General features: G+C 33.6%; 1 protein-coding gene across 1 annotated transcript; it reads left to right on the top strand.

Annotated features, from left to right (window-relative positions):
- The first annotated feature begins 9,911 nt into the window (after nucleotides 1-9,911).
- On the top strand, nucleotides 9,912-14,843 carry LOC125671983 (uncharacterized). Its single transcript, XM_048908027.2, has 4 exons — nucleotides 9,912-10,412; nucleotides 10,709-10,791; nucleotides 11,086-11,374; nucleotides 11,923-14,843. The coding sequence occupies exons 1-4, from the start codon at nucleotides 10,367-10,369 to the stop codon at nucleotides 12,072-12,074; spliced, it is 570 nt and encodes a 189-aa protein (XP_048763984.1). The 5' UTR covers nucleotides 9,912-10,366; the 3' UTR covers nucleotides 12,075-14,843.
- The last annotated feature ends 319 nt before the right edge of the window (nucleotides 14,844-15,162 follow it).

Genomic DNA, 15,162 nt, shown 5'->3' with positions numbered 1-15,162 from the left:
GTGCTACATTGCATTATGATTTGACATTAATTCTTTAGGACCCAGATTTCTCAAAAAACGGTCGACACCAGCAAAGAAAGATTTTCTCTATGATTTTGTGGATCTCGCCAGTGGAATCCCTGATTCTAATTCAAGTGCCCTTTGGGAAGATTGCGCAGCCAAACTTAACACATTTTGTAGTTCTTGTCGCACAGGTAATATTGTTAATGATATCCTTCTATATGTACTATGAATAATTATAATGTTGAAAGTACAAGGGCTTTCATATTTTGGAAATAGATTCTTATGATAAGACCTCACATTTCACTACAAGATTTTTAGCTCACCTGAGCTGAAAGCTCAAGTGAGCTTTTCTGATCGCCTTTTGTCCGTCTGTCTGTAAACGTTTTACATATCAACTTCTTCTCCAGAACCACTGTGACAATTTCAACCAAACTTGGCCAATAGCATCCTTGGGTAAAGGGCTTTCAAGTTTCTTCAAATGAAGGGTCATCCCCTCTTCAAAGGGGAGATAATCACAAAAATAGGGTGGGGTCATTTAAAAATCCTCTTCTCAAGAACCACTGGGCCAGAAAAGCTGAAATTTACATGAAAGCTTCCTGACATAATGCAGAGTGAAGTTTTTGGCCCATTGGCCCCTTGTTATTTTTGTGTTTTCAAAACCTAAACTATTATCAGCAGTGTACCAAAATGAAGTTTGATTATTGTAGGTGCCATTTGTAGGGCACAATATTGCAAAGTTGGGAAGCTATTTCTATCTTGTGATATGCCAGGAGACAAACACAGCTGCAAAACTTTGTCACTGCAGACCGATTTAGTAATACCTGTGCAGAATAATGAAAAGAGGTACCCTTTACTATGGTTTAAAGAATATATATATAGGGGAAAAAAAACCTTTAGCATTACAACTAGCTTTACAGGGACATTGAAACGATTTGAGCTGGAAATGTTTTACTAATATATTTAACCTATATAAACAAAAACATGGCACGAGCTTTGTTTACATAACAAAGTATTGTGAGCTCTGTATTACTCAACAACTGTAGTTAAAGTTTTTGCTGACAATTAGAAATATTATAGTCAAGCATTCTAAACATTAAAAATGGAAAAATAAAATTTGAAAATTTTCAGCTCAAGTCATGTCCATGCCCCTTTAATTTAGAAACATTACTACAGTCATTCAGATATATTAGTAGATACCCAAACGAAAAAGAAATCTAACAAAATACTTTCAAAATATATTCAAAATACTATGAAAACATACATTTATATTTTCTTTGTACGTTTTGAAAGTGTTGCATTTAACGAAACATCAATGCAACACCTTTGGGATGGTGGAGACAACAATGTTAGTGTTTCATTAATGTTTCATTTCACTTTACAAAATGAAATCAGCATTTTAATAGTATTTCATTACACTTGTTTTCATCAAAGTAATATTTTGTTAGTGTTTCATTTAACTTTGGAAAAATTAAAAAGCATTTTGATAGTATTTCATTACACTTGTTTTCATCAATGTAGTATTTTGATAGTATTTCATTGAACTTTAACATAAAATACCAAATAAATGCTAATTTGAAGAAAAAAAAGAGCTACGTATTCTGGAATACAGGATTTTGTTGGTGTTTAAAATATAACTTCATAAATGAATCTTAAATTATTGGGTTTCTTCATCACTTTCACATCTGGGGGGGGGGGGGGGGGATGTGTAACAATAAGTTCATTAGCTGCAGGCACTATAATAATTTTTATCCATAGTTATTTATTTTCCTTAATATGTGAAACTAGGACATATGGTAAGATTTAAAATCCCAATACTGGTTGAATGCCTTATTTACAATTATAATTTCTGCACAAAGATAAATGGGATCTTATCCTTTTTTTAAATAAACTAGAATCTATACTTATCCATATATGGCATTACAATGTACAATAGTTACTGCAATGATGTACATATTATTGTAAATCAGAAAAAAAATGAAGCTATAAACCTACAAATTTCTCTCATGATGATTTGGTTCATCACAAACAACAATGACATCCCCCATTTCTACACAAATACATAGTTCTAAAATGTCTCTTAAAGGTACAACACTTTCATTATCAGTTTTTTTTTTTAACGAAATGGACATGCGGAATCTCAACACCAATAATATTCTTCATAATGAATTCATCAGGAGTAATTTTTTCATGATGCATATTGAATAAACTAGCTCTCTTTGGCAAAAATTCATTAACACAAAATATTTGAGTGGAATCAACATCTGCAAACCATTTGACAAAACCATAACAGGGATTTTTCTTGTGAAAATATCTAACAGTGTAAGAATTGCGCTTTGAAACTCTCTTGTAGTCTAAACTCTGATATATCACACCCCTAACTACTGCCCTACAGTAGAAATTGATATGAAACTCTACTTTGTTTGCTAACTTAATAATACACAATTGTAGCTCCTCTGAAAGTTCCTTCTGATGGGGTTTTCTAATTAAATGAAATTGTGACAAGTCTGTATTTTCTTGAAATTTTGAAAGTTTTTTGACAAAATCAGAAGCAATGGACCTATTTGAAATTGTCTGAGACAACAAAGGAAGCATTTGAAAAACATGGACAGCATTCACAATTTGTAAGTCAATATTTTGAGTGCCATGAAATAATTGCAACAATTCTCCATTGGCATCTTCGAAAGAGAAACAAGGAAATGCCCACAAGGGCCCAAGTTCATGCACTGTCTGGGGTAAGTGTAGCAAAGAATGTATGTTTATGGTCAAGTATTTCTCTGCATAGAGTGATGAAAACATAACAACAAAGTATCTCAAGAGTTCCTCACTTTTCTCTATCAGAGGTGCTTATGCTTGATCTACAAAGTAAAAAAAATACCCTCAACAAATGTACAATAGTGATACAAAAACACTGGAGGTAAAAGATCTGCTATGCATTGTATTGAGTAATAAAGAAACCAAGAGCGAAGCTCTGAAGCCTTCCAAAATTTCAGATGCTCACTAATTGAATGTGGTTTCCGTGAAATTATATGTGGGGGTTTGATTTCTTCTAATCGCTTATCAACGATTTCAGTGAAGCGGTAAAGAGAAAAATTGTTCAAACTATGGGACAAGTTGAACCACAGTTTCAATAAGGTCGAACTGTACCAAGACACACAAGGTGCATATAATCAATGGCAACACTCTTTACTCCATCAACAAATGGACAAAACAAAACAACTGATGGTCCCTTAATTCCATTGATGTGTGGAGTAGATTTCAGATTTGTAACTTTCTTAGCATCATCTATGATAGATTCATGGGTTCGAAGAGGTCCTGTAGGATCATCTTTTTTATAATCAAATACTCGAATGTTCTCACCAGTCTCTGTTCGGTGATTTTTTCCAAGTTGCAAACATTTAATGCAACAACCCTCTCCATTGTGTCGGTTGATATTCAAAACAGCGCTTCTTACTGGTAAATCACATGAAATACCAAGTAGATATCCTTGAATAAGCATAGTTACTTTACTAAATGTTGTTACTTCAATACCCTTTTCCAAATCATTTAAAGTTCTACACATTGGATCAAGGAATATGTTCATTAATGGTTTTGAAGAACCACACCACAATCCTGCTAATATCATATACTTTCTGCTTTTTCGCATTTTGTATGGCAATTCATTAATGAGCAAGAAGATTGGCCATATTGATGTTTTAGAACTTTTAAAAATTGGAACACCGTCAGTGTTGACAACAAAACTTAAATTATATGGTTTACTTAGTGGGCCATTGTTTTCAGATAAAATTTTGTACTGCTCACTATCAATGTTGTCTTTCTTCCGTTTGTTCCTAGAAAATTTGTGTTTTATACCCTCTTCAAATTCTTGTCTTGAATAGAAATTTTTCAGTTGAGAAATGATGTCCAGTTCTAAAAAGTACTCGTTACCACTTGAATTTGTTAGATCTCTGTTGCATACCGGATTTGGACACAAATGCTGTTCATGATGAACTGATGTGTAGCAATGGGAACAATGAAAATGCTTTCTGGCTGGCATTTCCAAATTTGAAAAGAATGTTTTAAATCTATATAAACTTTCAAACGCAGGGTTTGATGGCAGAAGATGTAAATTTATTAGAGTCAGAAGGTCGCTTAGTTGAGAAGAGGTTAAGGAATGAGTCATTGCAAATATCCATATCAGAAGCACACTTGTTTTCAAGGTGAGCCAATGACCAGGTTGCACTGGAGCATCATATGCATCTCTTTCTTCTCTGTTCAATGTAATTTCTTCTTCTTCTTCAATATCATCTTCCTTTCTAGTATTTTTGTTTAGATCAAACTCTAAATCTGTCAACAACGTGTCAAGAAGTGTGCTTTCTTGCTGTTTAATGAATGTATCAACTCATTTTCGTGAATACATTCTATCGATGGAGAGTCAAGAGGTCCATCTGTCTGATACTCTGCACAATTTGTCTCATCATTTTCATCAAGAGGATTCACATGATGAATTGTTTCTTCTCTCTGTACATGATCCTCTGAATCATCCTCCTCCAAAATATCCACATCATAAACCATTTTTTCTTCCTGAACAGGTGAAGAAAAGACCTCCTTAGGGGAACTGTTTTTTGTAGATTTACTTAAACCCAAGTCAGGTGGTTGATCATCTTCTTCTTGGGCTAATCGAGCCTTTTTAAATTGCCGTTGGTACCTTCTAGGTCTCACATGTTGTCTTGCATTCACATAAATACCTGTAGATTCACAGAAAACAAACATGAAATTAATGTTGACTTATCAATGTTGCATGGTAATTACACACAAAAATACTGTATAAGACTAAGGCTAAAATGTTCTTCTTTAAAAAAAAAAAATATAGGCATGTTTCCAATTACATCTTTAAAGGAAAAAACTAATGTTGGGAGTATAGGCATTTATTTATTTATTTTTTTGCTTTTTTTTTTTAAAATTCAATAAATATTTGCCTTATATTACTGGGGAAAAAACTTATGCACAATGCATATAAATTTGTGAGTACTGACATGTAGCATCAAGTGTTCAATATTTGGTAAAATAATAAAAAAAAATACATTTTGACAACTGATATTCCCTATTTAATGTATGACTGTATGTTTATCAGTGTTGATCTACTTGCAGAAAGCATGCATGACGCCAGTTTGAAAATTAATGATAATTTGGATGTCAAATCTGAACTAATAAATCGTTCCACTCCCGCATGTAAACAAGTTGTTTCACGCCTTACCATGTACGAGAGTTCTACAGTCCTCCCAGCACTAGGATTTTTATTTATTTCTGAGTATCAATAAAAATATTCAGCTGGTGCCCCGCATGCAATCGAACATTTGTTTACAAGTAGTTTTACATGTTTCCACCGTCGTAGAAAAACCAGAATTGGTAGCTTCGACATATACGTAATATTCACGGAAAATTACCATGAGCTGAGGGGAGTTTACAGTAGCTCAGTGAATTAAATGATAGTGCATTTTACTATGGAAGCCCTTAACCTATTTGGATATTCCACATATCACATAAACAAACGGTAAATAATAATCCCTTACCTTCTAAATCATCCTCCATCACTTTTATTTGATCTCAAATACAACGTGACAAAACCGGAAATCACGTTTCCAATTCTGATCATGAAAACGCTTGCGACACGGTATGGCATATTGGCGTACGCAAGAGTCTGGATGACCAAGACTTTAACGACTTCTGCTGCTGAAACCGCCAAATTAAAGACCGACATTGGTTAAAAATGAGTGGGAAACGTGTTACCAAGCCTCCAAGGAAATACAAAGAAAATTATGACACAGAAGTGAATTCAGCCAGAAGAATGGGTGAGAAAATTATATCATACTATCAATATAACGGTTTGAAATATTTCCTCATGGGATAAATATAATTAATGATTGATGGGATGAGTTCACATCTATGTGGACACCCTTGAACTTTTATTTTTATTCATGTGTCCGCTATTGTTCGAATCACATGTGTTCCCCTAGTTTAATATTTGAAAGAAAATATGAAATACTATTGTACGATAATCGATGATATTTCATTTTTATAATCTTCATGTTGTTTTTACGTATAGCTCCTTATGTGAAAGTCAAATTTATTGATGATGGGCAGATGGAAATATATGACTCAGCCCTCATACGTGGTGACATAATAAATCCAGAAAATGATGAGGCAATCAAATTCAATGATTTATACTTGGGCCAAGAAGTTGCAGCACTATGGAAAAATACAAACCATTACTTGGCAACCATAGTAGAGCTATTTACAGGTTTGTTGTTGCATGTCATATTGTGGTGTTTGTGTGTGTAGTACATGTAATTAAGAATTGAAAACTTTTATGATGATATTCATTTATCATTTTTTTTTTGTTAGCTTGCCTGAGCCAAAGGCTCAATTAAGTGAGCTTTTTTTTTTTTATCCAAGTTTGTCTGGCATTGGTGTAAACATTTTCACATTTTCATCTTCTTCTCCATAACCACTGGGCCTATTTCAACCAAACTTGGCACAAGCATCCTTGAGTGAAGGACTTTCAAGTTTGATCCTTCCAAAGGAAGACAATCGCAGACATTAATGCAAAAATAGGGTGGGGTCATTTAAAAATCTTCTCAAGAATTAACCACTGGGCCAGAGGAGCTGAAATATACATGAAAGATTCCTGAGCCCTGACATAGTGCAGATTCAAATTTGTTAAAATCATGGACCCGGGAATAGGTTGGGGCACAAAAGGGTCCAAAGTTCTGTACATGAAAAATCTTCGAGATATGGGGCAAGATGACTTGGGTGTGTGATGTAGCCCATGATGGACATCTTGTTTCAAACTTGTATGTCCTAATTTGTTTATATACTTTCTTTTAAATTCTTAACATTTTCATGAGATGAAGACTTAACAAGTTCATCTACAAGACTTGCAACTCTTCAGTCGGACAATGTGGGAAAGGTAAATGGTAAGTTTATACATGTACATGCTTGTTTTTTATTCATACCTTGTTTGAAAATGAACTGAAATCAACTCTTATTTATTATCATATAAATTTAAGTTATTTAATATCTTTTTTACCTAGGAAATTTACAAGAGGAAGGCAGCAAATAAGGTAAGATTTTAAAATTTATACAAGTAAATTATTTCTATTGTGAAACTGTGTTTGTAGTGAGCACAGGGTTGGTTTTTTTTTTTTGTATATTATTTTGGATGATACTCTCTTAATTTTATTTTTTAAAAATTGGCATTTTAATTCCATAAAGGAGAAAAGGGTGCAAAAGTCCTCAAAAGGTACAGTAAATATAAAGAATTTATTTGAAATTCAAAGCAAAATTAACAATAAATAATTGAGCTTTAGGATTTTGAATTTTTTTTTTAGAGTTGGAGAGGAAATCTAAAAAGGTCAAAAAGTCCTCAAAACATGAAGATGGTATGAATATTTTTATACACTCACATATATATAGTTTCATTTGAGAAACAGTAAATTGAATTGTTACTATAACTATTTTTAGTGTCAAACATCAATCATACTCATGAACAATTGAGCTATTTGTCTCTTATTACACATGAATGAAAAACACTTCATTTTGTTCTCACTAGGTAGTGATGATGGCAGTAAAGAAAATGTAATAAATGCAGAAATAAAGAGGAAGAAAAAAGGTTGGTAATTTTATGAACATGTTTTGTGTTAAATATATTTATGATATGGGCCACATTAGGGATTGAAGTTTTACATGAGAATACATGTATATAGGGGAAATCTTTAGATATGAGCCAAGGTGACTCTTGTTACTTGCTGAAGTTGAATTTGATTGATGGATCTTTATCAAATTTTGCAGATTTTTATGCCCCCGAGATCGAAGATTAGGGGTCATATTGTTTTTGTCCTGTCTGTCATACTGTAATTATGTCTGAAACTTTAACCTTGCTAATAACTTTTGAACAGTAGGAGCTAGAGCTTTGATATTTCACATGAGTATTTCTTGTGACAAGACCTTTCCGTGGGTACCAACATTTTTGACCCCGTGACCTTGGAGTTTGACGTACTTTTTAAAAACTTTAACCTTGCTAATAACTTTTGAACAGTAAGTGATAGAGCTTTGATACATCATATGAATATTCCTTGTGAAAAAAAAGACCTTTCCGTGGGTACTAAATCTTTTGACCTTGACATACATAAATTTACACATTAACAATTGAGCTATTTTAACTTCTTGATAACTACCATTCCAAATTCTGATGCATCCTTGGGACAAGGGGGAATCATTTGTAAATTTCAGGACACCTGCACCCCTGGGACCTCAGGGGAGGAACAAAAATTGACCCAGTTTCAAAAAATTTCTTTACAACTGCAAATCTGTAAGGAAAACTAAATTTCATGAAGAGCAGGAAGTCCTCTGTCACAATTGTACATTTCATGGTCCCTGGGGTATATATAGGACTAAGGTTCTGATTCAGTTACTCCAGGGTGGGACCAAACTTAGCATATAGTGTGTCTGTGATAGGGCTTTAACCCCCACCCTTCCCTCTTCAATTTGATGAACGTTATATTCTAAAAAGTGTTCTCTGTAAAATCAAAGAAACTAGACCTTAATTATGTTCCCCAAACAAAGTTTGGGAACATACTGGCTTTACTCTGTTTCTTGTTATTATTATTATGTTCCCCAAACGAAGTTTTAGTACCCGAAAAATGAAAGAAAAGCTATGCACGTGCATAAACGCGCACGAGCATGACTCAGTATCAATGTTGATGTCATTCAATAGACATTTGATAGATATACTTACAGTATAAATTTCATATTGTTTCCATCATTTATATTATTAATATTTACATACTGAAAACATGTTTGGGAACATATTGGTTTTACTCTGTTTCTTATGTTCCCCAAACAAAGTTTGGGAATATATTAATGGTTTTACTCTGTTTCTTCTTCTTCTTCTTATTATTCCTTCTTTCTTCTTGTAACTTTTTTGTCCATGAGTGTTCTCAGAAACTGCTTAAGGAATCAAGATAAAACCTTTTTAGGATGATAGTATAGCATATATGTAGATATGCGGAACGAATGTCATTTTGTTTAAAAGTGCATGCACGTGCATTGGATTTTTTGTTTGCAAACTTTGGAATGTGTCTAACTTTTTTATTTTTCAATGAAACCGTTTGATATTTACATCGTAGGTAAAACTTGAGACCCTTATATAACTGTTCGGCATGGTCAAAATTTCAATTTTGCACGCGCATGCACGTGTGCTTCAATTTGATTGGATAATACAAAAACGCCTATAACTTTCATGTCAATAAAGGAAATCTAATGATATTTACAGGATATGTAGACATGCCAAATATCTACAGATCGGTGTATTAGAAATTGTAAACGCGCATACACACACACGTGCATTGTCTTTTGAGGGTTCAATTCTTTCAATGACCATAATATTTTTTTGTTGTCAAAATCATTTGAAACTTGGGTTGTATATGTATCTTGATATTCTTAACAAATGTGTATAGTCATAATTACTATCCAGCACGTGCATGCACGTATGCTGAATTCTGATTGGACGATTTTCAAATCGCCATAACTTTCTTATAAATGATGGAAACAATATGAAATTTATACTGTAGGTATATGATGTATAAGAAGATTGCACAATTCTTTATATTTTTTCGGTCTGATAACTTAGCATTGTTGGGTTTTAAACCCAGGATATTTAGAAAAGTTTTCAGCATAAAGTCCTTATATTTTCATCTTTATTTAACAGAAATTCAAGCTGAAATGAAGAAGAAAAAAGAGGCAATAATTGCCTCAAATCAGCAAACTGCATCCACTCTCTTTGCCAGCTTCAATGTTCCTGAACGGACTGTCAGCAACAATTACTCAATAGAACCCACCAGTAACTATATAAAGCGTGCCCAACACCAACTTGAATGTTCCTGTACAGACTGTCAGCAACAATAATGCAATAGAACCCACCAGTAATTACAGCGTGCCCAACACCAACTTGAATGTTCCTTTACGGGCTGTCAGCAACAATAATGCAATAGAACCCACCAGTAATTACAGCGTGCCCAGCACCAGCTTCAATGTTCTTGAACGGACTGTCAGCAACTTTTACCAGCCTTTCTTTCCCTTTCCAGTGCGCCCACAACCCATATATCCACGAAACCATACTGAAAAAACATTTCCTTTGCCTACATCAGGGGACATTCTTGACATCAGTGATAACACTGCATTTTTATCATCATCACTGAATGTCATCAATGGTGACGACTACACAAGGTCACCAACACCACCACCGCATTGTGAATCTTGCAATATTTCCCGTGTTTCAGATGTAACCCATGAGCAAAATTGTGTCGACTGTGAGATTAAGGACAAAATGATAAGAGATTTAACGGCAGAAATCAACCAACTTCAACAGAGTGGTGAGTGTTTATGATATTTTGCTGAGGCTTGGTAAATGAGAAGACTGAAAGCTAAGACCTTGAAGATACCATTACAACAGGGGATGCTTACCCCTCCTAAGCACCTGACCCCACCTCTGGTGTGTCCAGGGGTTCGTGTTTGCCCAACTATCTATTTTGTATTGCTTGTAGGAGTTATGAGATTGATCACTGTTCGTTATCTTCACCTTGCATGCAATGCTGTTTATTGGAAATTTCCCACTTATAGATAAATGGGGGAAATATTACTATGTACATACTTTTCCTTAATTTTGCAGCTTCCACTTCAAATCAACTTCACGAAAGCAGGAAAAGGAAATATCAACCAAAGACCAGACCAGAGGTTGAAATGGCAGATTATGTATGTATGAATTTGATAATGCTTGAACGTGAAAATTCATATTTGTTTCCACTTACGAAAATCAAATTTTTAAATGTTAAATTAGTACATAGAGGGCACATTAGTGGGGCTGTATTGTTGCAAGAATTTTATTTAATTAAGTATCTTACCACTTCGGGAAAACAATGTTTTAAATATTTTAAGTATAGATATTTTTGTATCAATGTATGCATGACATATTCTTCAGACCATTTATTTTTGAAAGGTTGGAGAGAAAAAAAAGAAGCTGTAACTTACATTTATTTTATTTTTTAGATTGAAATAGGCCCAAATGATGCAATACCAGAGGTCTTTCATCTGCTGTCACCTGGGAGTGGCATTGCTGTAAACTCGTTGTGGTTAAACAACACTCTCTCTGTTATTTCAAATCAAAGATATAGAAAAGAGAAAAAGGCTGTGAAAAAGGGGAAAGGTGTTCGCGAGAATCGTGACGTGGAAATTCTAAAAAAAAAATTAATGGATGGATTTTTTTACCCTTGGGACTTGGCAGTAGAAGGGGTTACAGCTAAATTCCAAGCAAATCCTGTCTATAAAGGTTTGCAATGTGAGTATATTAATTTCCTTTTTTAAATGCACAGTAACAGCTGTTATTCAATGAAACAAGATTGTTTGGGTCAATGGAACATGTAATACATAACATTTATTTGTGGTGTTAATTGTCAACAAGTACTCAGTAAACCATTGAATGATGTGAGCTAGCCGCCCTCTGGTTGCTCAGCTTTAATGTATTTTATAGGGGGAAAATCTGATATTTTCTTTCCTTAGCTACCTATGTACTGATCACTCTTTTCATTTTCCCTAAGGTGTGATCTATCATGGGTTCAGAGATGATAAGTTTTCGTGGTTTACTTAATTGACGGCTCAAATTGCTAGGGCTATTCCAGGAAAGACTGTACTGTGGGGTTGACTGATACTGCTAGCAGAGCAGAAAATCAAAATGTATGGGTGTCGGAGTAAAAAAAAAGTGCCCCCTACATTTAATGGAATAGCGCATTTAAATATCTTTTCTTTTTACAGTACAAATTATTTGTTACTGAAAACAGGTAAAAGGAGAGGTCTTGCCAATATCTAATTTCTCCCCTTTTATTTCAGTGTATGCAACACATCATTTGAAGATGGATATTCCCTTCTTCAAAAAATGTTGGAATGCAAAGATGGTATCGGCCAGACAAACACTTAAAAGGCTGTCATCACTGTCCACAAACAGTAGAGTAATACATACTATATACATGGTTTTCAACTAAAGGTGCATTTATGATTTCAATACACTTACTATTTTTTGTGCAAAATAATGTAGCCCAGGTTCGTCTAAAGATGAAAAGTCCACGGAAGAGAGAGGATTGAATCTTTCTGTAATATATAGTCTAAGTGAGGCGTTGGACCTAATTAAAATGAGAACTACATTTTAGTGAATAAACTTTAATGGTTTGCTGTTTTAATATATGGAAGATTTCTGTTAAACTTAATCGAAAAGATACAATGTTCTTCGTAAAGAGCTTAAACTGTTATTTTAAGAGATATTTAGGTAGAGGGAGGGTGGGGGATAAATAATGTGGTTATGTGGCAGCTGGTGGAATTAGAGGACTTTGAGGACATATCTATATTTCATGTATATAGTTCTTGTTACTGTTAGCTTCAGTTACTCTTGTGCATTTTAGTATGTAGTCATCTGTTGATCTAGTCGCAGTAGTTAGCAGTTCACATAATTTTTAGTTTTATTATTGAACTTTTTAAAAATTGTTATTCAATGCTGTTCAATATAATTCCTGTTTGCACCTATTTGCATTGGATATCACCTATGTGATAATTTTTTTTATATTGATTACACTGCAATAATGTCACAATCGATTTTTATGCATTACTGACTTGCTGTTGAAATGACATTAGAATCTTTGAGGACTTGTATATAGTTCTTGTTACTATTTAATAGCTTCAGTTGCTCTTGTGCATATTTGTATATATTCATCTTTTTTATTGATCTAGTAAGCAGTTCACATCATTTTTACTTTTAATTACTGAACTTTTTTAGTTGTTGTTATCCAATGCTATTAATGATATCCAAAAGTAACGATGAGAAAGTATATGTATTTGTGAAACTATGAAAAGCCATCTGTGTCAGTTACTATACCTACTCCATTGTTTGAGATTTATTCTTTTAATCAACTGTTCCAATCATGATGAATGTGCTATTCAAAATCTTAAATACTCTTATCCCATTGTCTTTCGTCTACGGTTTCTAGTATTTTACATAATTGCATGCATCTGTGTTTCTTGAAGGTTCAATGTTAAATGATTTGTAGATTCAAGGGAGGTAGGGTAAGCTTACTAAGCATAGTAATAATTTGCTGTAGTTGAGAATTACCATACTGCTTAACATATAGTCATCTTATTACAGTTTATTTCTAGTCATATTGAACTATTAATTGCTATAAAATATGAAGTTCTAATATTGATGATATGATTTCATTTTGATCACTATTTATTGGCTCCACTTTTTTGGCACGCTGTTTTTGGCTGTATTTAGCTCTAAAACTTCATAGTTATTTCGGATTTCAAACATTTCGGTTAAGCATCACTGAAGAGACATTATTTGTCGAAATGCGCATCTGGTGCATCAAAATTGGTACCGTATAAGTTTTACATTATGACCCCTGGGTCGAGGCCTCTGCTGGTGGACTGTTAGTCCCCGAGGGTCTCTACAGCCCAGTAGCTATGTACTTCGTTACTAGCTTGAAAATACGGATGTATATTTAATTGCTGTTATAAAATTTAGAAATTCATTTCAAAATTAAGGATTATCTCCCTCATGCATAACTCTTATCCTTGGACAAATTTGGCTCCACTTTTTTGGCACGCTGTTTTTGGCTATATTTAGCTCTAAAACTTCCTTGTTATTTCGGATTTCAAACATTTCGGTTGAGCATCACTGGAGAGACATTATTTGTCGAAATGCGCATCTGGTGCATCAAAATTGGTACCGTATAAGTTTTACATTATGACCCCTGGGTCGAGGCCTCTGCTGGTGGGCTGTTAGTCCCCGAGGGTCTCTACAGCCCAGTAGCTAAGTACTTCGTTACTAGCTTGAAAATACGGATGTATATTTAATTGCTGTTATAAAATTTAGAAATTCATTTCAAAATTAAGGATTATCTCCCTCATGCATAGCTCTTATCCTTGTACGAATTTGGCTCCACTTTTTTGGCACGCTGTTTTTGGCTATATTTAGCTCTAAAACTTCATAGTTATTTCGGATTTCAAACATTTCGGTTGATCATCACTGAAGAGACATTATTTGTCGAAATGCGCATCTGGTGCATTAAAATTGATACCGTATAAGTTTTACATTACATAAATTCAAAAAATGTCAGAAATCCATTATATTATTTTTGCTTTTAACATGTGTACACAGTGAAAAATAACAGTCAGAATTCCAAAGATTTTCACATAATGTATGTTGTATCTTTATTTTTGTACTTATACTGTATGTTATCCTCACAAGTCAAGGTTTTGTGATTACATACTCTCCACACTAACAGGAAGTTTTTAACTGCTTGTGGAGAGCACGTAATCCTTGACTTAATTGTGAGGATTACTGTATGTATATATATACATTACATTCCATTCCTATTATATTTTTTAAATATGTATACATTTCAAAAGCCAATTCATAGAATCTTCATTACCGTGTTTTGATTATGTTTTGTTAAAAGTGTTTGGAAAGTGTTTTGTTTTCATGTTTTGATTATATTTTGTTACATACGTTTTCAAAGTACTTTGCTTGAGATCTCATGTAACAAAATATTTTCAAAACACTATAGCTGCAGTATTTTGATAGTATTTTGAAACAATGTTTTGTTAGTATTTTGTTATGTACCTCATTTGCATATGATTTTCAAAACACTACTGCAGTATTTTGATGATATTTTGAAAGAACGTTTTGTTAGTATTTTGTTGATGTTTTGTTACCTCATTTGCATGTGATTTGCTGTACTATTAAAACGTCTTCAAAACGCAACACAGTATTCGTGTTTTGTTATTGTATTTTGTTACCCTGTTTTTTTCGTATGGGTAGTTGAAGATAACAAATGACAATTAATCTCATAAGTCCTAGTAAAATCAGAATTTTATACCTAGTAATTATCTTAAGGCTTAAATGTTAACATATGGTTACTTATATTATTATGTTTACTTCCTGCACAGCGTGTTCACAAAATCCATCCCTCTGGTTGATGCTAATGATGTAAATGTTATCAGTGACAATACATCAGTTCAACAAATAATGAAATCTTTGAAAAGAACTCTTACTAGTGATAGCAATATCATTCCGGACTC

This window comes from Ostrea edulis, chromosome 4 (assembly GCF_947568905.1).
Source record: "Ostrea edulis chromosome 4, xbOstEdul1.1, whole genome shotgun sequence".
NCBI lineage: Eukaryota > Metazoa > Mollusca > Bivalvia > Ostreida > Ostreidae > Ostrea > Ostrea edulis.
Note: the sequence above shows the minus strand (reverse complement) of the source record. Positions and strands in the feature narration are given on the sequence as shown.